This window comes from Dunckerocampus dactyliophorus, chromosome 12 (genome assembly GCF_027744805.1).
Source record: "Dunckerocampus dactyliophorus isolate RoL2022-P2 chromosome 12, RoL_Ddac_1.1, whole genome shotgun sequence".
Lineage (NCBI taxonomy): Eukaryota > Metazoa > Chordata > Actinopteri > Syngnathiformes > Syngnathidae > Dunckerocampus > Dunckerocampus dactyliophorus.
In genome coordinates this window covers 879,240-900,888 of record NC_072830.1, presented here as the reverse complement: position 1 = coordinate 900,888, position 21,649 = coordinate 879,240, and the positions used below count along the sequence as shown (strand labels likewise).

Below are 21,649 nucleotides of genomic sequence, written 5' to 3'. Positions count from 1 at the left end.
TGGCGAAAAACACGATGTATAGAATACCCTAAAAGCGCTAGAGTGGCAGCCACTTTGGCCATCATAATTTATCAGTCCCAATATCTGTGAGCAAACTGTCTTTATAGGTATTGCTAAATATTAACATGTGACAAAAAAAGGAGAAAGAAGAACCAAAAGAAAAAGAAAAAAGAAAAAATAAAGACACAGCGTGAAGCCGTCAATGGCTCTTTGAGCATCGTATCAGCAAATAAAGTTGGAAAGCGGTGAAAAGCTGCCACTGTGAGTGCAGATTCCCTCGAAAATGAGACTTTATCGTTGGTTGTGTGCACAGTATTTTTGTACTTGGGATACTGCTTCACCATCTTTGTTAAGCTTTCCCCTTCAATTTGGTATGAAATGAATGTGCTGGCTTCAAGCAGAGCCATCATGAGTGGTGCTCACATTCAACTCATTCACACGGAAACATGCCAACATCAGGCTGGAATAAAAGATACAGCAGGTAGGATGATGACTTCTATTCTATCTATCAGTGCCATGTCAACCATCATGTAATTAATGCCAAACACACAGAGTTAGGATCAAATGAATGATCTTCCACATTTCAAGGTAATTGAGATAAAGAGTGTGCAGGAGGAGGGGGGCGCATGGCTTCAGGTTAACTGCCTGAAGGGGTACACCACAGTAAAAAGTTTGGGTACCACTGCTCTAGAATTTTTTCCTCAATGGAGAAATAGCATCCGTGCAAACATCCTCCTTTCCACCTCGGAAATGCTTTTTTTCCACAGCGAAAGAAACGTCCAATAATCGATAGCATGAAGAAGGCTTATCACTTCTCCACTTGCACCACGGTTATGATGGAAGGGAAACAAAAGATCCATTATGTTCTCATTTATCAAATCTCAATAACATCTTTGGGAGGTGGGTGACGTATGTTGCTGATTGACGGACGGCGTAGAAGCGATCGCATAACGACAAGGCTCTTTTCGACTTAGGAGAAGCGGCGTTACTTGTGTGAGTCATGATGGAGAAGACGACAACCAAATACAGTCAAACTTGTCTATAGCGGCCACTAGAGGGAGACTTCAAAAGTGGCCGCTATAGACAGGTGGCCTCTATAGACAGGTTGGCGTCCAGTTTGAATGTTGACCAGTAGAGGAAAAAAAAAAGAAAAAAAAGGGAAAAAAATTAAATAATAATAATGTTGACCAGTAGAGGGCATTGTGGGACTGCGGATAAAAGTTGTACGGCACTACTAGGCTTGTTATTATCCATGACCCACAGAACAACGCTGTGCTAGTAATGTCTTACGCTTGTTTTTAATATTTTACTTTTTATAGAGTGTCATTACAGCTTTAGTTCATCAGGAAGTGACGGGAAGTGACGGTGGGCGTCCCGAGCAGGAGAGCTAGGCTCAGTGCTAGCTGTGAGTTTGGAGAGAGTTGGGAAGTGTGTTTATGTTGGCGTGGATGTAAAGTCCTGCAGTGTTCTCCGCTGTTAATAAAGCCATTAAAGTGCATCGGCGACGTGAGTCTCTCCTTCCCCACAACAAGCGGCATTACAGTATTGACCAGTGCACACCAGGAAATAAACGGTGTCACTTGTTACAGGCATTGGCTGGACAGCTATGTAGTGGGGCTTGTTTGACCTTTGCCTTGTGGGCAAGCAGGAAGGAGAGACGATGCTGAGAGATGTGTGTGTGTTCTGAGCTGCTGTCTGGTGGCCGCGTTCAATAAATAAAGTTGGCAGAAGCAACAGGAGAAGTTTCCTTCTTTGCTTCGGAGCTGAATAACACTGACAAGTTAACAGACTAGTAGCGGACGGAAAAGAAGACGGCTTTTTTTGTGTTGAATACAGAAGATGAGGACTTTGATGGATTTGTGGATGAGGATTGATGAAAAATAACGTGAGTACATTCTAAAATACTTCAATTAAGTACAACCCAACTCAGTTTTGCTCCCGCTGCCGCATGCATGCTAGCGTATGTTATTTTTTTATTGTAGCGTCGCTGGGAGCACGTCCTGTTCCCAGCCTACTTTGTGGTAATGTTTTGGTGCAAATGCTCTTAAAGTTACATGTTTGACCAGGAAATAACAAGCTCAAAAGAAGACGGCTTTTTTATGTGAAACAACTGACAGTTTGTGTGGATCTTGTGAATGATTGTGACTGAGCTAGGACTCAGTAATTAAAGTCTACACACGACGGCTTCATTGATTGAAAAACTAAACTTTTTCGTGCATGAAGCTTCTACTTGAGTTGGTAATTTGGCCGCTATATGCGGTCAGATATTGACCAAGGGAGACAAAAAGGGTGGCTGCTGGCCGCGTTGGACAGGTGACTGCTATACACAGGGTCTATAACATGTAAATTTGCTGGGGGGGATTTTTCAGTGGCTGCTATAGACAGGTGGCCGTTCTATAAAGGTGGCCGCTAAGACAGGTTTGACTGTATCAGGAGAATGTGGACTCGGGTGAGTCGTGCCCATCCAAATATTCTGATGTTACGTTGGCTTGTCGTCACAGCTAACTTCTGGTCACGTGACGGTGATGAGGCAGCGGTGGGTCGGTGACGTCACTCTGGATGCCGTTTTCAAAAAATACCGTTTCAGGTCACCCAGAACGCCGTTCCCGTGCGGATGAGAGGCTGAAACCATAAAATCCTTTGCCCTTTTCACCTGAAAACATGTCCGCGTGGCTAGCCCCTCAGTATCAACAGCTGGCCGATACTGACCAAACTTACTGGATCAAATGTTGTAAAAAATATATACTGTAGAGTATAACCCCTCCCATCGCATCCCATCCACATGACCAAACTATGATGTAAATGCTCAGTTCAACCTGGTGAACAAAGACACCGCAGCTGCAGTGGTCCCAGCGCCATTGCAAGGGTGACCACCACGTTCAAATCCTGATTGCCACCCTTGGGCAATCTCCAGCCACCCTGGTGTCCGGCCCCACAGCTGGGGGACAATTTTGACAAACGCGGCTCTGCAGTGCAGAACATTAGCTCAGCCTGACCGCTGTTTCCGCTCGGACACATTTCACTGCAGCCCACAACTTTCCTATTTTGTGGAGGAGCTGTCAATAAACTCGTGTCTTACAGGACCTTCAAGCGGCAGGTCAGTTTTCTATGATGACTTTGGTGATTCCGGTTAAGTTTTCTCACTGTGTTGCCTTTGACGTCAATTCTGTGAACATAAATGTGATAACAATGGAAGCTGTCTGTAGCAGCATGAGTGGGCACGAAAGCCAAGCAGTCTAGAGTGAAACCAGGAGCGTTGATCGGCATCCACTTCCGTCTTGTGCCCTGCGCGGGTTTGGCAGTTTACAAAAATGGACATCAGTTCCAGACAGCGGATGCCCTCCACAAAGTAGGATTCAAAATTTAAAAAACAGTTTATTACTTTCTAAATTCAATATTTAACATCATTAGAGCACTCTAGACATGAACTAACACCCCTATAGTCACCTTGACACTCCTACTGCCCAATATAGTAGACATAATCAGCGCAAATAAGCCATTTAAGACATAAATAAGACTCATGCTTGAGACGCTGTGATGACATGTGATGACGTATTCTATAACGGTCACTTACTGTAACGTCTGGTGAGACACACAAGCACCAGATTTGATCGCCGCAGCAACAAGCTTTTATTGCAGGTTTGAATTGTGTCAAGAGGCACAATAATCCCTAAAGGCTGGGTTATACTTTCCACTCGAACAAGCCCGGGCATGACTTCATACTCCGTGCGGCATCTGCTCCCAAACTGCAGGGGGCAGTGAATCGAAAACACTACTAAACTAGAGCGGAAGATGTTTGCCATTGTTTACTCGACTTCCAACATGGCGACACTTGCGCGTCTACTTCTTGAAGAAGAGGAACTGTGTTCTTTATTTGCTGCTGTGACAGAAAAGGAAGAGAAGGTGCTTTTAAGTCCCTTAACCTCACAGGGACTTACTTACAAAAGGCATGCTGGACAGTTCTTTTGTGCCAGTCAGAAGTACTGTTTTTTTTGTTTGTCAAAAGAAAATAAAAAAAAACTACAGCTTGACTTAAAACACAAGTTGTTTCAGTGTTTCTTTATGCTTCAACTGCTGTGCGTCAGGGTGAGCTGCCTCATATGACTTCGAAGTACTTCTGTACTTCAGCTGCGAGGATTTCCTGCTCGTCTGCCACTTTTTTTTCCGTGTGTGCGTACGTGGAGGTGTGCAGAGAGGGAATATTCTGCATGAAAAGGGCCGCTCGAGGGGGCGTGGATGCGAAAATGACAGTTTGTCCACACGGACATCGTGGGTGCGGAAGGCATAAAATAGGCTTAAGATGTGCCACTGTGGCAGTTGGAACTAACGCCAAGCTAAAACTCAACTCTGAGTTCCTGTTGCCACTTCCTGTCCTCCCCCCTGGAACATATTCCCAGCAACGCACATGAGAACAAGTCTATTTATGTCTTTAAATGGCTTTATTTTGTATATTATGTCTACTATATTGGGTAATCGGAGTGTAAAGGTGACTATGGGGTGTTATTTTATGTCTAGAGGGCTCTAATAATGTTAAAAAAAACATATTTAGAAGGTGGTAAGCAGGTTTTCTTTGCTCTAAATACCAAAATATTCCATTTATAAATAAGGAATCCTACTCAACGGCAATTGATGGTTGGGTCTGGAACCCATGGGCCGCAATAAACAAGGGACTCCTGTACACACATTTACACATCCTGTGCTGCAGTAATTAGCGACAATGCTGTGATGACACACACACACACACACACACACACACACACACACACAGCTATTAAAGGCTGTGTGCCGAGAGACCAGCATGAAACAAGGGATAACAACATGAATCAATTGAAATGCACGGTGGGGGCTTTCCTAAGCACTTGTTCGGTTCACCACTGGGGGATTTCTAATTCATTAGGATGATTCAATCCGTGTTTGAATGCTAAACACTCCGTGCTATCTTGAGCGTATGTGCACATCTGTTGTTGACGCTGCAGTTCCAACTCCTCTGGCCTCTTAGAAACAATATATGAATAAAAATAAAAATAAGGTGTGTGTAGTAGTTACATGCAGTGGCATTGTGTTAGAATCATTGCAAATGAACATTAAAGTAACTCGAAATGAACAGCAAAATGAGTAGAAAAATAAAAGTAAATCCAAATGATGCATGTAAATGAGCTATTTAACTGAGGCTGTTCTCCAATTATTGACCTAAACTGTAAAGATGCAATGTGGTTAATAGTAGAGGCACTTTAATAATGATATGGAGTGCATGAGAAAGTGGAAAGGAATACTCATTTATGAGCATGTGTATCACACAAGATGGGAGTGTAATGTTTCTTTTGGTAGCTTCATGCTTATATAACCACAACACAATATTTAGCGTGCATTGAAAGATCAGTCTAAATCAGAGGTGTCCAAAGTGTGGCCTGGGGGCCATTTGCGGCCCGCAGCTGTGTTTTCATCAGCCCTCGACATATTTAAAAAATACAATTAAACAATCAAAAACAATAACAGAAGTGTAAGTGCAAGCATAAAGTGGTAATACCGTTATTGTTTGCTGTTATTAAACTTCAAATATGAAAGGAAACATACTGTATGTAAACATACATGGGTTGGTTTACAAAATGTCAAATATCATTCTTTGATTTGACCGTATGCGGCCCTCGGAGGGAAACGTTTGGACACCCCTGGTGCAAACGGTCTGGAATGGCCGCGCCTGAAGGGTTGTCTTTGAAAACTGGCTGGGATTAAATGAGTTCATTGTAAACAACTGTGCCACAAGTGGAACACGCTTCATTTTAAAGTGCATGCCGAGGTAGATACTTTAAATGCAGCTAATATCCGTGGTTTGGAATTCACACAAAAACGACAAGAGGAGGTTGCCTACAGCCACAACTGCTGACGCTCAAGTGGGACGATGATCCACCGGGAGGGAGGTGTTTCCATAAAAGAGGGGCTCATTGGGCAGATTAGGAGATGCTGCTGGACTCCCAAGGATGGGCTTGACAAGGTGCGATATGCTTTGTTGGTCTGCTTTCAAACATGGAACGAGTACGTTCTCTTTGCAGCGTGAAGACCAAGGGAGGATGTGACCACAATGTGACCAGGCCTCCCCCCAAAGTATTACGCTCCCATGTCTTCCTTGTCACAGCAGGTGGGAATATTTTCATTTTAGTTTTAGTTTCATTTTTAGTTTAGTTTCATTTTTCATCCACCTCGTGGATCGTGGGCATCGCCCTGGATGCCGTGACGTTGCCGTACTGCGGGTCCAACGTGATCGTGCAGTGTTACTGCGACCACATCGCCATCACGGCGCCGGGCTGCGAGAACATGTACAAGGTGTAGATAGCGGCCTTCAGCCTGGCATGTTCAGCCTGCTCTTCCCTCTGGCCTTTGTCGTCTTCTCCTACTTCGTCATCATCGTGACCGTGACGAGGATGTCCGGCGCCAATGGCCGCATGAGGACGCTGTCCACATGCACGCCGCAGCTGCTGGTCACGGGTCTCTACTACCTGCCCAGGTGCTTTGTGTACGTGGCCAACAACGTGGGCTTCACCTTCACCTTCAGCGTGCCCGCTCGTACCATCATGGTCATGATGTACAGTCTCTGGCCCGCCGCCATCAACCCGCTCATCTACTGCTCCAAAACACACGGCATAAGATTTTCATTGCATGGTATAACTGCTGTTTTACTATGCACATGACAATGAAACTCTCTTGTATCTTGTATTAAGGAGAAGCTGAAGAGGAAATTCTGTGTTAGGAAAGTAGGAGCACAGTGACGTCTACTGAAGCTATGATGCTTTTCTTTTCAGCTCATAAAGTGTGTGAAGTTCATGCCGTCTATTCCCACTCCCACTTTTATTTCATGATTAGCTTTGCTTGTTCTTTTATGCTGAAAAATACAAATATTTTCCTAATTTCATCTGCTGTGATACACGTTTTTCTGTAGTTTGACATTTTCATGTACAGACCCTTTCCAAAAAATGAGAATGTCGTGGAAAAGTTGTTTAATTTCCATAATTCCATTCAAAAAGTTAAACTTTCATAGATTATAGATTCAGGGCCCACAATTTAAACGATTTCAAGTGTTTATTTGTTTATTTTTACATAATTTGGGCTTCCAGCTCATAAAACCCACTAAAACAGGAATTCAGAAAATTAGAATACTGTGAAGAAATCACCATTTACTTCTCAGTTTTTGCAGGAAAAAAAAAAGAAATTGGGATCACATCAAATCAATCAAAATATGGTACTTTCAAAACGATATGTCAATCTTCAATACTTGGTTGGGAATCCCTTTGCCTTAATCACTGCCTCGATGCCACGTGGCATTGAAGCAATCAGCCTGTGGCATTGCCTGGGAGTTATGGAAGCCCAGATTTCCTTGATGCTTGCTGTCAGCTCTTCTTTGTTGTTGGGTCTGGTGCCCCTCATTTTCCTCTTGAGAATACCCCATAGATTCTCAATGGGGTTTAGGTCCGGTGAGTTGGCTGGCCAGTCAAGCACTGTGATGGCATGGGCATCAAACCAGGTTTTGGTGCTTCTGGCGGTATGGGCAGGGGCCAGGTCCTGCTGGAAGATGAAATCTGCATCTCCATACAGATCCTCAGCAGAAGGAATCATGAAGTCCTCTAAAACATTCTGGAAGACTGTTGTGGTGACCTTGGATTTAAGAAAGCAGAGTTTACCAACACCTGCACCGGACATTGCACCCCAAATCATGACAGACTGTGGATATTTCACACTGGACCTCAGGCAGCTTGGGTTCTGTTCCTCACCCATCTTCCTCCAAACCCTTGGACCTTGATTCCCAAATGAAAGACACACTTTACTTTCATCGGAAAAGAGGACCTTGGACCACTGGCCAACAGTCCAGTCCTTCTTCTCCTTGGCCCAGTGGAGACGCTTCCTACGTTGGCTCAGGTTCAGAAGTGGCTTGACCCGAGGAACCCGGCAGTTGTAGCCCATCTCCCGGATGCGTCTGAATGCCTCATTCCACTCTTTCTGGATCTCTGCCAGATTCTTGAATCTTCCCTGTTTGATAATCCGCTGAAGCCCACGGTCATCTCTTTTGCTGGTGCATCTTCTCCTGCCACATTTTGCCCTTCCTCTAGACTTTCCATTGATATGCTTGGACACAGCACTCTGTGAACAACCAGCCTCCTTAGCTATGAACTTGCTATGAACAAATAAATACTTGAAATCATTTAAATTGTGGGCCCTGAATCTATAATCTATGAAAGTTTAACTTTTTGAATGGAATTATTTGGCACACTTTGCTGAAAAAAAATGCAGAATCATTACAAACATTTTCTTAATCTGCCATGATGCACTTTTTTTCTGTAATATAAAATGTTGTCGTTATGTGATTATTCTGAAAATAACACACAGAAAAGTGTAATAGAGTTATTGAAATATTTTTAAATTATCTTTGCTTATTTTTTCTTTAGGTATCATTTTGCTTGTTTTTTTTTTATGGCAAATTGTGGCTCACTTTGCTGAAAAATGCTAACTAGTTAGACTTCATCAGCTTTGATGCACCTTTTTCTATCATTTAACATTTTGTCCTTACGTGATCAGGAGGAAAATAACTCACATTAAACAAATAGTTTACATTTTGTCTGTGCTCGTTCTTAGCAAGTATCAGTTTGCTTTTTCTTGTGCGCTTTGCTGGAAAAATGAGAATATTTTCCTAATTTCATCTGCCATGATGTAAGAAGCACTTTACATTTTGTCTGTCCTCATATTTGATTTCATTTATTGTCATAATGTCACTTTTAGTGTAACATGACATGCATTTTTATTTTTACATGTGATCAGTCAGAAAACAATTGTCATAAAGTAAATGCAACAAATCCAGTCTCCTCATATTTCTAGGAAAATTGCATTTTTTTGGTGCACTTTGTCAACAAAATGCAGAAACAGAACATGTCTGCACTCACTTTCTATTTTTGTTTGTTTTGTTGATGAAAGCGGCCTTTCTTGTGTGACCATTGCTGACAACCCGCTGAACAAGCAAAGAAATCTGTGTGACTTTCTACGACAAAATGAACCCTTTCAAATGTGTCCAATGTTTACTGCTGTTGTATGAATTTGTTTTTTGTATATTTGCTATATATTGACTACCATAAATACATTTCCAAATATGGACTAATATTATATATAAATAGCAAATATCAAGTCAGAAAAGGATGAGAAGAAGGAGAGGGAGCAAAGAATGACATCTTTAAAAAAAAAAAAACAACAGAAAAACATTTATTCAATGAACGAGGACATATTGGTGAATGTCAACAGCTGCACTTGGTATTGGAGTGGTTTTCAAATGACAATACAAATACCGGGATGGCACATGAAAAAAGTGACAAAAAAAACAAACAATATGTTACAATCAACTCAGAAATCTCCCTTTTGAGTGGGAACACCTAAAGACTAATACTGTCCTGCTGCCGGCGTACGGCAAGGATAAAGAAGGACCACCAGAAAAGTCCCAAAAGGGAAGATATGTGGTTTTGTTTTTGTCTTTTTTTCTTTTTTTAACACTGTACAGTACATCATAAAAACATGAAATATACACATCATTGACGTCAACATGGCGGCTGGAGTACATTGTGGTTGGTTATACGGCATCAACAAACTCAGGTCCCCGCCCCTCCCTCCCTCCTTCCTTCCACGCCAACTACTCATCGTCCTCGTCGTCTTCATCCTCATCTTCTCCCTCCTCGTCATCGTCCTCCTCCTCCTCCTCATCGTCCGCTGCAGCAGCTGCAGCAGAGCCCGGATCCACTTTGCCCTTAGTGCGGTAGGCAACGATGTCCTATGGGAACACAGTTTTACGGACATTTTCACTTCCAAGAGTGGATAAAAGAAAAATCATGTTGATTAGCGCAGTGGTCCCCAACATTCTTTCATCCAGGGACCGGCTTGTGTTCCCACAAATCTCCCGCGGAACGGGGTGGGTGGTGTTTGTACATTATAGCGACCTTATGTATCTTATTTCTGATGTATTGTGTAAAACTAAGACATGAACAACATCACATTAAAAGCACAAAATGAATGTCGATCCACCATCCACCAGTTCAAGCCTGGAGTGTTCCAGAGAGATGATGACATGGCTGTTTGACGTGTGTGCTAAAAGGCAGTGTGCTAGCATGAATTCACTTGAGACAAATGTGCACATTAGCACTCAATAAGTCATCAAACTTACCTTCATGCATTCCCACATAGTATCAGCATTTACACCAAATATGAGGTGAAAGAAAAATGGTACAAATACAGCAGCAGTAGAGAGAAAGTTAGCACAATGGACATGTGTCAAGTGACACGGATGTAACAGAGCCACTTTTCAAAATAAAATATTTAAAAAAATAATGGAAATTATTTTTTCTTTCTGTGTGGCCAGTTACCAAATGACCCACGGCCCGGTACCAAATGGCCGGGGGGTTGGGGATCACTGTATTAAAGCATTCAATCCCAGCTGTTTTTCAAAAGCCTGGAGCCTATCCCAGCTGACTGTGGGCGACAGGCGGGCACATATAACCCTTTTATCCTTCAGCTCATTTTAAATAAACCCCACATCCCATTGACACGTTCTTACAAACCTGTCATATTGATGATGCGTTTCTGGTTCCTACTTTTCAAAATAAAACACGATTTTCAAAAAAAAAGAGCACACCCAATCCCTCCCCTCTGCGCTCACCTTGTCGTATTTCTCCTTCAACTTGGCCGCCTTCGTCTCGTATGGCTGCTTGTCCTCCATGGACGAGCCGTTCCACATCTCCCCCAACTTCTTGGCCGTGTCGCCGATGGACAGCCCCGGATTCTCGCCCTTGACCTTGGGGCGGAAGTCCGCGCAGAAGAGAAAGAACGCGGACCTGCGAGGCGGCACAAAAGCGAGGCCGAGTGAGCGCTCGGGGATCCGTCCCGATCGAGTCTTGAAGCAACTGAGGGGAAAACAGGACGCAGCAGTGGCGCTTCCTCACCACCAGAGGCGCTGTCGAGTCTCGGCTAGATTGACAACGGCAAAGGCTGATGTCATGAGGCGCTTTGGCAGGATGGAGCCGTGCGGAGCAAACCTCAGGACGTTCCAACGTACGTTTTATTTTTACAAGATGCCACCAAACCAGCACTTTCATCTGCTCTGTAATGTTCTCATTTCTCCCGCAGGACAAACAATGACAGCTTCACAAAAAATACAATCAAAATATCAAATATTATTTTTTTCCCCTCCACTTTAAATGAGTCAGTCTTTTACAACTGCTTGTGCTTCAGAGGTAACTGTTTCATTGGGAAAAAATACAAGGCTACAATAAAAATAATAAAAAAAAATACACTTTTTAACACCACTTCAATCATCAACAGAGACTCACACCCATCATTTCAGAAAAACAGCAAAAAAGGTGTTTGCTGCACGCTTTAAATGGGACACGATAGTGCCATCTGGTGGACAAATGTAAAAGTGCATACTAAAGGCAAGTAGTAAAATTGAAATTTCATTTAAAAAAGGATCACACAAGCAAGCTTCTGTGAAGACAAACGGCGTTTTCAAAATGAGACTTTTTTGGTCACGAGGAACAAATGTGTTTGTCTTTGAGCAGCATCGCATTCTAACATCAATTTAAAAATACTACCTTCTGGCACAAAGAGAAGAAGTCTAAAATGTCTACAAACTAAATCCTCTCACTGTATTTCCATTCACAATAAACACCACAATGACCCCCCAGGACGGCTTAAGGCTGAGGTGCCCAAAGTGCAGCCCAGGGCCGTTTGCAGCCCGCAGCTCATGTTTTAATTAGCCCGCAAGACATTGTGGAAATTAAATTAACCAAAAAAATGAGCAAAAGGGGCTTAATATCACCCCCCCCCCCAACTTATGCTGTTAATAAAGTGTACTCACGGAGGTCTCTTAGGGGCGTTGGGGTCCTTAAACCGCTTCATCTTCTGGCCCTTAGGCGGGATGTAGTTCTTCATCTCCGCCTCGTAGCGCACCTTGTCCTGCTTGGCCATGTCTTCAAACTTGCCTTTCTCCTTGGGGGACATCGTCTGGTAAAAAGGAAAAACAACATCACTTTTGTAAGAATACAACTGTTAAGATAACAGCAGGCGCCCCTACCTTCCATCGCTCAGAGCATTTCTTGGAGAACTCTGCGAAGTTGACGCTGGCCTCGGGATGCTTCTTCTTGTGCTCCTCTCGACATGTTTGCACAAAGTAGGCGTAGGAGGACATCTTGCCCCGGGGCTTCTTTGGATCCTTGCCCATCTTTTATGCTGAACACAAGGAGGAAAACAATGATTCTGATTCAAATGCACGTCAATCTAGACTGGAGGGGCACAGGCAATATGTAAATGTGTGCCATCGTCTGGTCTTTGTCTATTGTTTAATGCGGATGGTGGGGGGAGGCGGGGGGTTTGATGAGCCTTTGTACATAAGACCACCATGATGCTGCATTATTAATTCATAATTTACAGTTACAAGCTCCTTTGCTACTTAATAGGCATCATCCAGTAATGCATTCAGGGGCGCTTCAGAGACGTGAAGGAAAATGTTGCCGGCCTTGGAGGTAGTTAATAAAGACATTAGCCTTAGCTCCCCCTTAACCGTTAGCGCTTTGTGTCCTCCAGCTTTATTAGCATCGGCGCTAGCTGTTAGCGGACATGCTAACACCAACCGGTGAATAAAATGGCCTCCAGCGTATTACCATCGACGCTATTTGTTAGCACCGATGCTAAGGAAGCGGGGATTAAAACTACTTTTATTCGCGTCAACGCCATGTTCTCACCATACAGAAAATTAAGTTAAAAAGGCGGCAAGGATAGCAAAGCCTGTGGCGAGCGGTCTGCTACCGTCACATCCTTGTTGGCGTCACTGCCAACATTAAACAGTTATTGCTGCCAGGCTAGGCTAACATAGCATAGTATGTTACTAGCATACTATACTAGCTAGCTAGCGCCTCACAGTGACACAATGACGGACGTTACGCTGACCCGCAGCGTGTGTTGACATGGCGAGGGAGGAGTCACCCCTTCCCTCACTTGAGTCCAGTCTCCCCTGGACACTATTAATGTCGGGGACATTTGCAAAGACAAGTGACACACGCACACATGCATGCATGCAGATGTGTGACGCTCCTGCTAGCATCCTTCCTATCCTGTCGCTGTCATTCAAATTAAACCTATTCCACACACACACACACACACACACACACACACACGCGCGCGCGCACAAGTTAACCTTACACGTGCAACACAATGCATTGCAGGTTGCACGTTCACTTTTGCACACAAAAACCCCAATGAAACACAAGGTGACAGGTGATGCTTACCACTGGAGGACAGCTGCGTGTCGCTACGTCTCAAGACAATGGGACAAAAAGCACGGTGAGTGCGCAGGGATGCTTGTGTGTTTATCCTGATTGTTAAGTAGCCTGACTGGCGGACATTGGCTGCAGCCGAGCGCCGGGAGTGTCTAATTGGGCAAGCAGACACTTCCACTGATGGGACGGTTGGTTGTCTGCAGCCGGACAGTGTGGCGCTAAACTTGAATGGCAACAGCAGCCGGTTGTAGTGAACTTTAGCGGGTGCAAAAAGCGCGCAAAGGAAAAGAAGAATAGAAAGATAACGCTGGTAAATCACGTGGTATTATTGCGATACAACTACAGCAATTGCGCCGGTAAAATAAACGTGAATTTATTGCAATTCCTTCAGAAATGGCAAAAAGGACTCAGAAAAAGTAACAGATGAGAGAAGAAATGAATAAAAAAATGTGGGTATGTACGTCTCAGCACATCATAGCAAATCCCATCGACTGTACAATCAAATATGCCCCCTAGTGGCTGCGGATGGCAGCACAGCAATGAGACTATTGGATCCAATGGATGAACTGAGAAACTGGAAATAAAAGCGTGTGGATTATTAGTACATCAATTTTTACATTGGTATCTGATTTATAATTAATTATCATTTTTAAATTATCTTACAATTATTTGTACTGTCTATACTTGTCTATTATTTGTGGACATTAGAAAATGGCAATAAAATACATTTAGTTGGAGAAAAACAATCCAAACCATGAGATGACTTGAGATCTATTCGTGTGGAAAAGGTTATAAAGTTTTGGGACTCCAGCTAACCACAGTGAGAGCCATTATCCACAAATGGCCAAAACATGGAACAGTGGTGAACCTTCCCAGGAGGGGCCTGCCAACCAAAATGACCCCAAGAGTGCAGCCATGAATCATCCGAGAGGTCACAAAAGACCCCACAACAACATCCAAAGAACCGCAGGCCTCACTTGCCTCAGTTAAGTTCAGTGTTCATGACTCCACCATAACAAAGACACTGGACAAAAACGGCCTGCATGGCAGAGTTCCAAGACCAAAACCACTGCTGAACAAAAACAACATTAAGGCTCGTCTCAATTTTGCCAGAAAACATCTTGATGATCCCCAAGACCTTTGGGAAAATACTCTGTGGTCTGACGAGACAAAAGTTGGACTTTTTGGAAGGTGTGTGTCCCATTACATCTGGCATTTCAGAAAAAGAACATCACAGCAACAGTAAAATATGGAGGTGGTAGTGTGATGGTGTTGGAACTGTACATAAATTAACAAGCAATATAATTATCACTCATATATCTTAGTAGTGCTAAAGTGTGTTGCCCTTTAGAAATGTTTGTTTTAGGAATGCTGCTGTGACCTCGCAACAGAGAAGGTGGCGACTCATGGCACCCCCGTGTCTGTTGACGCCGAGGCTGCAGTCGCAGACCAACCGATGTCCTTCAAGGCTGTGCTGAAATGTGCGTCGTAACACACGTGTATTACAGATAATCACCACAGAGACACACACATAGACAAAACAAGTACAGTTGTGCAGCTGCATGCTTACCCCCCCCTTAGAGTTGCACAACCATGTAGTTAGGGAATACCCAAATAAAAAAGAGGAAGCACGGGGAGCGTATCCAGAGCGGTGTGGGAAGGTAACTCGGCTACGTTCCTCCGTTCTCCTCGCGAGTAAAAAGATATGCTTGTTGTCTTGTCTCTTCTGTCATTTTGCTGTGTTTTACAAGCGTCACAGGAGTTTGAACCTGACAGATGGTCTTCAGGACCTGGAAGACTTGCTGTGATCAATGGAAGCATGAGTTCTGCTGAAGGAGAATGTTGGTGACCTCAAGCTGAAAGCAACTTGGGTTCTGCAGCAGGACAATGATCCAAAACACACCAGCAAGTCCACCTCTGAAGACTTTGGAGTGGTCTAGTCCAAGTCGTGACCTGAATCCTCTTGAGATGCCGTGGCATGACCTTCAAAAGGAAAAGCTCCAATGTGGCTGAATGACAACAATTCTGCTAAATTCCTGCGTAAACGCCTAAAATATGTAAGAACAAAAAACAAACATGTCTTCTGAAATGATCATCTTCTTTATTTATTACATTTGTTTTGTTATTTTAGTTGTAGTTTTTATTCAATGTTTTTCTTTTACATGAAACCTTTGACTGAAAGCAGTAACATATAAGAAGGTGACTACCATAATCATATTTGGATGTATGTGAAGGTCATAATGTGTGACAACATTTCACGCAGTCCCTATCAGGAAGTCGTGAGCAGCCCTGATTTGTAAGCGCTTTGTGTCCTGCAAGGGACGGCTTGTATTTCAATCTCTTACGTTTCTTAGAGACCGCCTGCTCTGCTCAGGTGTAACGTGATGAGCGTGACGTCTCGTGTGGTTGACACGGCGACTGAGGACGTTTGCAGCCCTCTGCAACTCAACTCTTATTCTTCTTTTTTAACCAGTCACCACTAGAATGCCCTTGAGGGGAACGACTCGCTCTTCATCTGCATCAGGAAGGTTGGAAACCCAAAAGGTTGCCAGGTAGTCTTCGTTTATACCGCCCTCGATTATTTTGTTAAATTGCTTACGTCATCTCCTGTCGTTGCTCTGTATTATTTGTAATCTCTCGGGACGAGACGTTGCACATCGAATTGTAGTCTTATTCTTGTTGATTAGATGTTTACTGTTGCCATGGCGACAGTGGCTACCTGTGGCAGTTTTTTCTTCTTGCAATATAACTTTATATCTTTTACAAAAATAATGTATTTTTTCTTTATTTCAACATTTTGACTGAAATGACATTTTTCCTCATTTTACAAGTTTATTGTCATATTTTTTCAAATTAGAAATCGATTTTTTCTTCGTAATATTTTGACTTTACTCTGACTTTTTTTCTGTATAATTTTTCAAATATTTCAACTTCTTTTCTCCTGATATTTTGACTTCATTCCCATGTTATGCATTTCCCCCCCAACCTAAGTTTCCAAAAATTGCAACTTTATTAATTAAGAATTAAGAATATTTCAACATCATGCTACCAAAATGACATCTTTGCTCAACTATGACTTTATTCTTGAGAAATGATGGCTTTTTTTCCTTGCTAGATGACAACTCTCCCTCTAATATTTTCACTTTTGACTGATTTTCCCATTTTTGCTGCTGTTGTTGTTTTTCTAAGTTTCCTTGTTAAATTACATTTTTAGAATGTGCGGCGGGCCGCAAATGGCCCCCCGGGCAGTACATTGGACACCCCTGATATAGCCCATCTCTGTTAAGAAAAAAAACAACTGCAATAAAACCTACACGCGCACACACGGTCATGTAGTGTATTGGTAAACTAATGTGGGGGCTCATATTTGAGCTGGACCGCAGCTGAGTTGCAGCATAAAATGCAACGTTGCAGAATGTCCTCCTCCACTCGGCCACACAGCTCAGAAACCGCTGCCCGTGACATGCGCATGCACGCCCTCCCAGGCGACTTGCGCCACCCGCCAAGCACCTCCAACATCTCCTGAAATGCTGGCCCCCCAAATGCACTGAAAGGCTGCACCTCCCCTGCAATGCAGCGAGCGACAAATGGTCCCGGGCCGTAGTTTGGACACCCCTGCAGTTGCCCATCTGTGTTGGCGGACAGGGCAATCACTCAGAAACGTGTCTTAGCACACTGCTTGCTGCTTAGTAGTGAGCATTGCTGCTGTTATGTAGACAATCTTTGAATATTGGCTGATGTGTTGAATAGACAATCTATGTTGGCGTGCAGGACGGTCACTGATGGTTGGTTGAACAGCCCAGGCGTGGATTGCTCACTTCGACTGAGTCACAATAACCCACATAACCTTTCCATTCTCCCAGCTTTCTCTCCAAGTTACAGTGCTCAGGCTGCTCAGGCAACGAGGATAAGGGGGAGCAACCTGGATGGTTTGTGCAAGAGCAGCTCAGGCGGAACGGGCGAAGACGCTCGGTCTCCAGGGCGCAACACCGAGCCATCGATCCCACTCTCAGCTTCAAGGTTCGGACTCGAGGGAAGCGAATGTGACCCTTTTTAAATGTCAACCAAACTGACCTTCTCATGAAAGGCCTCCATTATGTAACACTTGATTTACAATGCCTGTTTTAGCCTCAAGGTGTCACTAACGTCACAGTCTGAGTACCTGAGAACCAGCGAGTGCTTCAATAAATCTCCCTGGTGACCTGTTTTACTTTCAGAACATACACCCCCCTGATGAGGGTCATTATGCTTTGCTCCAAAGATACACAAACACACACACACAGGGTTGGGTGATACTGCAAATTTTGGTATTGAGCTGATACCGAGTTAATACATGGCCAGTAATGCCGATCTGCACTGATTTTACAATACCTGACATTTTTCAATATCATTGAATGATTTAGTGATTTTTGCCTTTAATTTGTTGATCATGATCATAATCGGGGCCGCACGGTGGATAAGTGGTTAGCATGTCGGCCACAAGGTCAGGATACTGGGTTGGAATCTCCACTGGGCATCTCTGTGTGGAGTTTGCATGTTCTCCCCGTGCGTGCGTGGGTTCTCCGGGTACTCCGCTTTCCTCCCACATTCCAAAAACATGCATGTTAGCTTCACTGGAGACTCTAAGTCAGGGGTCACCAACGTGGTGCCCACGGGCACCAGGTAGCCCCCACGACCACATGAGGTACCCGCAAGCCTGCTTTTCATTCAGGTTTCCAGTTAATAATGAAAGAACAGTAGAAAGAAATGCATTGTGAAATACAACATGTGAGTTGTGGACACCAGCATTTTGTTCATGTTCTGGTAAAACAAGCATATTTGCTTTGTTTGGGTTTAAAATAAGCTCTGAAAATAAATGTTACAAAAATGAGTAGCTCTTGGCCATTTTCATTTTGTAAAAGTATCTCACAAGGACAAACCTTGGTGACCCCAGCTCTAAGTTGTCCATGTTTGTCTGTATGTGCCCTGCCCTTGGCTGGCCACCAGTCCAGGGTGTACCCCGCCTCTTGCACAAAGTCAGCTGGGATAGGCTCCAGCATACCTGCAACCCTAGTGAGGATAAGCGGCATAGAAGATGGATGGACGGATGGTTTATAATAAAAGAATAAAAATAATAAAACAATTTTAGGCAAAATAAATATTTGTCTCTACAATTACAATTCTAAACACAACAGCAAAAGACAATGTAACATCCATCCGTCTTCTACGCTGCTACTCGGGTCACGGGGGTATGCAGGCCACATACAGACAAGCAAGCATTCACACTCACATTCATACCTATGGACAACTTAGAGTTTCCAATGAAGCTAACATGCATGTTTTGGGAATGTGGGAGGAAACCGGAGTACCCGGAGAAAACCCACACACACACGGGAGAACATGCACGGAGATTGGAACCCAGATCTTCCAAATCTCCTGCCTATGTGGCCAACATGCTAACCACGAGACCACTGTGCTGCCCGACGATGTGACAATACCAACAAAATCCAATCAAATGACAGCCTTTTATGAACCGCCTATCAACCGTTTATGCCGACTTTAACATTTAACCGCTTTTCTTACATTGCAGTAAAACAAAAAAATGAGTTGATTTTGTATTTAAGGTGTTTTCATTTGTGTTTTTAAGCACTCGGATGAGGTCAACTGCCTGGTGAGTGGAAATGTGTTTTTACATGTGAGTTGTACTGTGCTGCTCAAGCACATAACTGATTCAACATGCATGATGGAAAATGTCCAATGTTATCTCCTAATGACTTTTAATCCCCCCCACGGCAAGACTGATGAAAGCTTATCGCTTGATTGCCTCCAAAAGATGAAACTGGCATTTGAGGTATGCATCTTTTAATGATGCTGCTGTTTGTTCATTTTCAAGTAGGTTTGATTTTGTTTTACTTCCTAAAAGGAACTGGGAAAAGACAGCTTGAAGTCCGTTGACGTGAAGAGTTTTATCCGCGTGGTGAAGAAATGTTTGCCAGCCACGGTAAGACTCCCACTGGTGTCATTTCACCTTCAATATGTCTGCACACATCCTTGGTCATCCAAAAAGGCAGCTGGAATTTTGTCTTTGAACCTTTGAGCCTTTAGTCCAAAAGGCTTCTTCCCTTCTATAATTTCAGGTGTAGAGTTTTCCTATTTATGTTGCTGGTGGGCGTGTCCACTGGGGGGGTCACAGTAGGGTTGTTGTCATTGCGCTGGCATGGCTTGTGAATCACCGTCTTGCATAACATTAGGTCCTTTGCCTGCTTGGCGGCAGAATAACTTGTTAGTGACCACTCTTCCTGTTGAATGAGACAATCTTTGGGGGAGAGATCTTAGGTCGTTGCTGTAAGCAGGCAATAGGTGATGGGGCAAACCTCCTCTGTTTAGGGAGGGCTTTTCTAGGCACCTCATAGACAGTGAGAAACAACAAAATGAGGGCTCGTACCTCGCCCACACGTAGGACACCGGGGCCTCACCGTGGAGCCAGGCCCGGAGGAGGGGCACCAGCTGAGCACCTGGTGGTCTGGCTTTTCCCTGGGCTCACAGAACTCCTGAAGCAGCTGACAGGTACCAGCAGGCTGGACAGCTTCGGCGGTGGTTGAGGCAAGTACTCAGGGGTGAGAAGAGTTTGGTGAAGCCATGGGGCATGAGTTTTAGTGGGCCTCGAGGAGGTTCTGGCAAACCCTGAATGTTGGCCTATGGACAGAATTTCTAGGTACAGCCAAGGCATTGGGGGGATCCGGTTTAGGATCTGGTCTCTGCTATTCCCAGACGATATGGTCCTGATGGCCTCATCGGGTGCTTTTCAGCTGAGTGTGAAGCTTCTGGGATGAGACTCAACACCTCCAAATCTGAGGTTCTCAGTGAGAAAAGGGTGGGTTGCTCCCTCCGGTTTGGGAATGAGGTCCTGCCCTAGGCGGAGGAGTTCAAGTATCTCGGGGTCTTGTTCACGAGTTGGAGCGTGAGGTTCTTAATTAATAAAGTTGCAATTTTTGGAAACTTAGGTTGGGGGGGAAATGCATAACATGGGAATGAAGTCAAAATATCAGGAGAAAAGAAGTTGAAATATTTGAAAAATTATACAGAAAAAAAGTCAGAGTAAAGTCAAAATATTACGAAGAAAAAATCGATTTCTAATTTGAAAAAATATGACAATAAACTTGTAAAATGAGGAAAAATGTCATTTCAGTCAAAATGTTGAAATAAAGAAAAAATACATTATTTTTGTAAAAGATATAAAGTTATATTGCAAGAAGAAAAAACTGCCACAGGTAGCCACTGTCGCCATGGCAACAGTAAACATCTAATCAACAAGAATAAGACTACAATTCGATGTGCAACGTCTCGTCCCGAGAGATTACAAATAATACAGAGCAACGACAGGAGATGACGTAAGCAATTTAACAAAATAATCGAGGGCGGTATAAACGAAGACTACCTGGCAACCTTTTGGGTTTCCAACCTTCCTGATGCAGATGAAGAGCGAGTCGTTCCCCTCAAGGGCATTCTAGTGGTGACTGGTTAAAAAAGAAGAATAAGAGTTGAGTTGCAGAGGGCTGCAAACGTCCTCAGTCGCCGTGTCAACCACACGAGACGTCACGCTCATCACGTTACACCTGAGCAGAGCAGGCGGTCTCTAAGAAACGTAAGAGATTGAAATACAAGCCGTCCCTTGCAGGACACAAAGCGCTTACAAATCAGGGCTGCTCACGACTTCCTGATAGGGACTGCGTGAAATGTTGTCACACATTATGACCTTCACATACATCCAAATATGATTATGGTAGTCACCTTCTTATATGTTACTGCTTTCAGTCAAAGGTTTCATGTAAAAGAAAAACATTGAATAAAAACTACAACTAAAATAACAAAACAAATGTAATAAATAAAGAAGATGATCATTTCAGAAGACATGTTTGTTTTTTGTTCTTACATATTTTAGGCGTTTACGCAGGAATTTAGCAGAATTGTTGTCATTCAGCCACATTGGAGCTTTTCCTTTTGAAGGTCATGCCACGGCATCTCAAGAGGATTCAGGTCACGACTTGGACTAGACAACTCCAAAGTCTTCAGAGGTGGACTTGCTGGTGTGTTTTGGATCATTGTCCTGCTGCAGAACCCAAGTTGCTTTCAGCTTGAGGTCACCAACATTCTCCTTCAGCAGAACTCATGCTTCCATTGATCACAGCAAGTCTTCCAGGTCCTGAAGACCATCTGTCAGGTTCAAACTCCTGTGACGCTTGTAAAACACAGCAAAATGACAGAAGAGACAAGACAACAAGCATATCTTTTTACTCGCGAGGAGAACGGAGGAACGTAGCCGAGTTACCTTCCCACACCGCTCTGGATACGCTCCCCGTGCTTCCTCTTTTTTA

At 43.7% G+C, this 21,649-nt stretch overlaps 3 protein-coding genes across 4 annotated transcripts in view; 2 read left to right on the top strand and 1 right to left on the bottom strand.

Annotated features, from left to right (window-relative positions):
* The first annotated feature begins 5,899 nt into the window (after positions 1-5,899).
* On the top strand, positions 5,900-6,745 carry LOC129191441 (olfactory receptor 52N1-like). The gene is given in 4 exon segments (XM_054794809.1): positions 5,900-5,992; positions 6,181-6,343; positions 6,346-6,657; positions 6,717-6,745. Coding segments are annotated over 4 exon segments (597 nt in total).
* Positions 6,746-9,187: 2,442 nt separating this feature from the next.
* Positions 9,188-13,575, bottom strand: hmgb1b (high mobility group box 1b). 2 transcript variants are annotated; one of them, XM_054793184.1, is made up of 5 exons: positions 13,305-13,575; positions 12,095-12,249; positions 11,879-12,024; positions 10,682-10,856; positions 9,188-9,799 (listed from the first exon to the last, which is right to left on the bottom strand). In XM_054793184.1, the coding sequence occupies exons 2-5, from the start codon at positions 12,239-12,241 to the stop codon at positions 9,662-9,664; spliced, it is 606 nt and encodes a 201-aa protein (XP_054649159.1). In that variant the 5' UTR covers positions 12,242-12,249; positions 13,305-13,575; the 3' UTR covers positions 9,188-9,661. The 2 variants fall into 2 exon arrangements, with proteins under 2 accessions (XP_054649159.1, XP_054649160.1); XM_054793185.1 differs by lacking the exon at positions 13,305-13,575 and adding an exon at positions 12,762-12,867.
* A 1,651-nt stretch (positions 13,576-15,226) lies between these two features.
* The window catches only part of wdr95 (WD40 repeat domain 95), a 30,412-nt gene continuing 23,989 nt past the window's right edge, over positions 15,227-21,649 (top strand). Inside the window, 6 exon segments of the mRNA XM_054794808.1 lie at positions 15,227-15,352; positions 15,769-15,847; positions 17,159-17,315; positions 18,922-18,945; positions 19,072-19,125; positions 19,198-19,275. Of these exon segments, the coding sequence (XP_054650783.1) occupies positions 15,780-15,847; positions 17,159-17,315; positions 18,922-18,945; positions 19,072-19,125; positions 19,198-19,275 (381 nt within the window). The 5' untranslated portion in view covers positions 15,227-15,352; positions 15,769-15,779.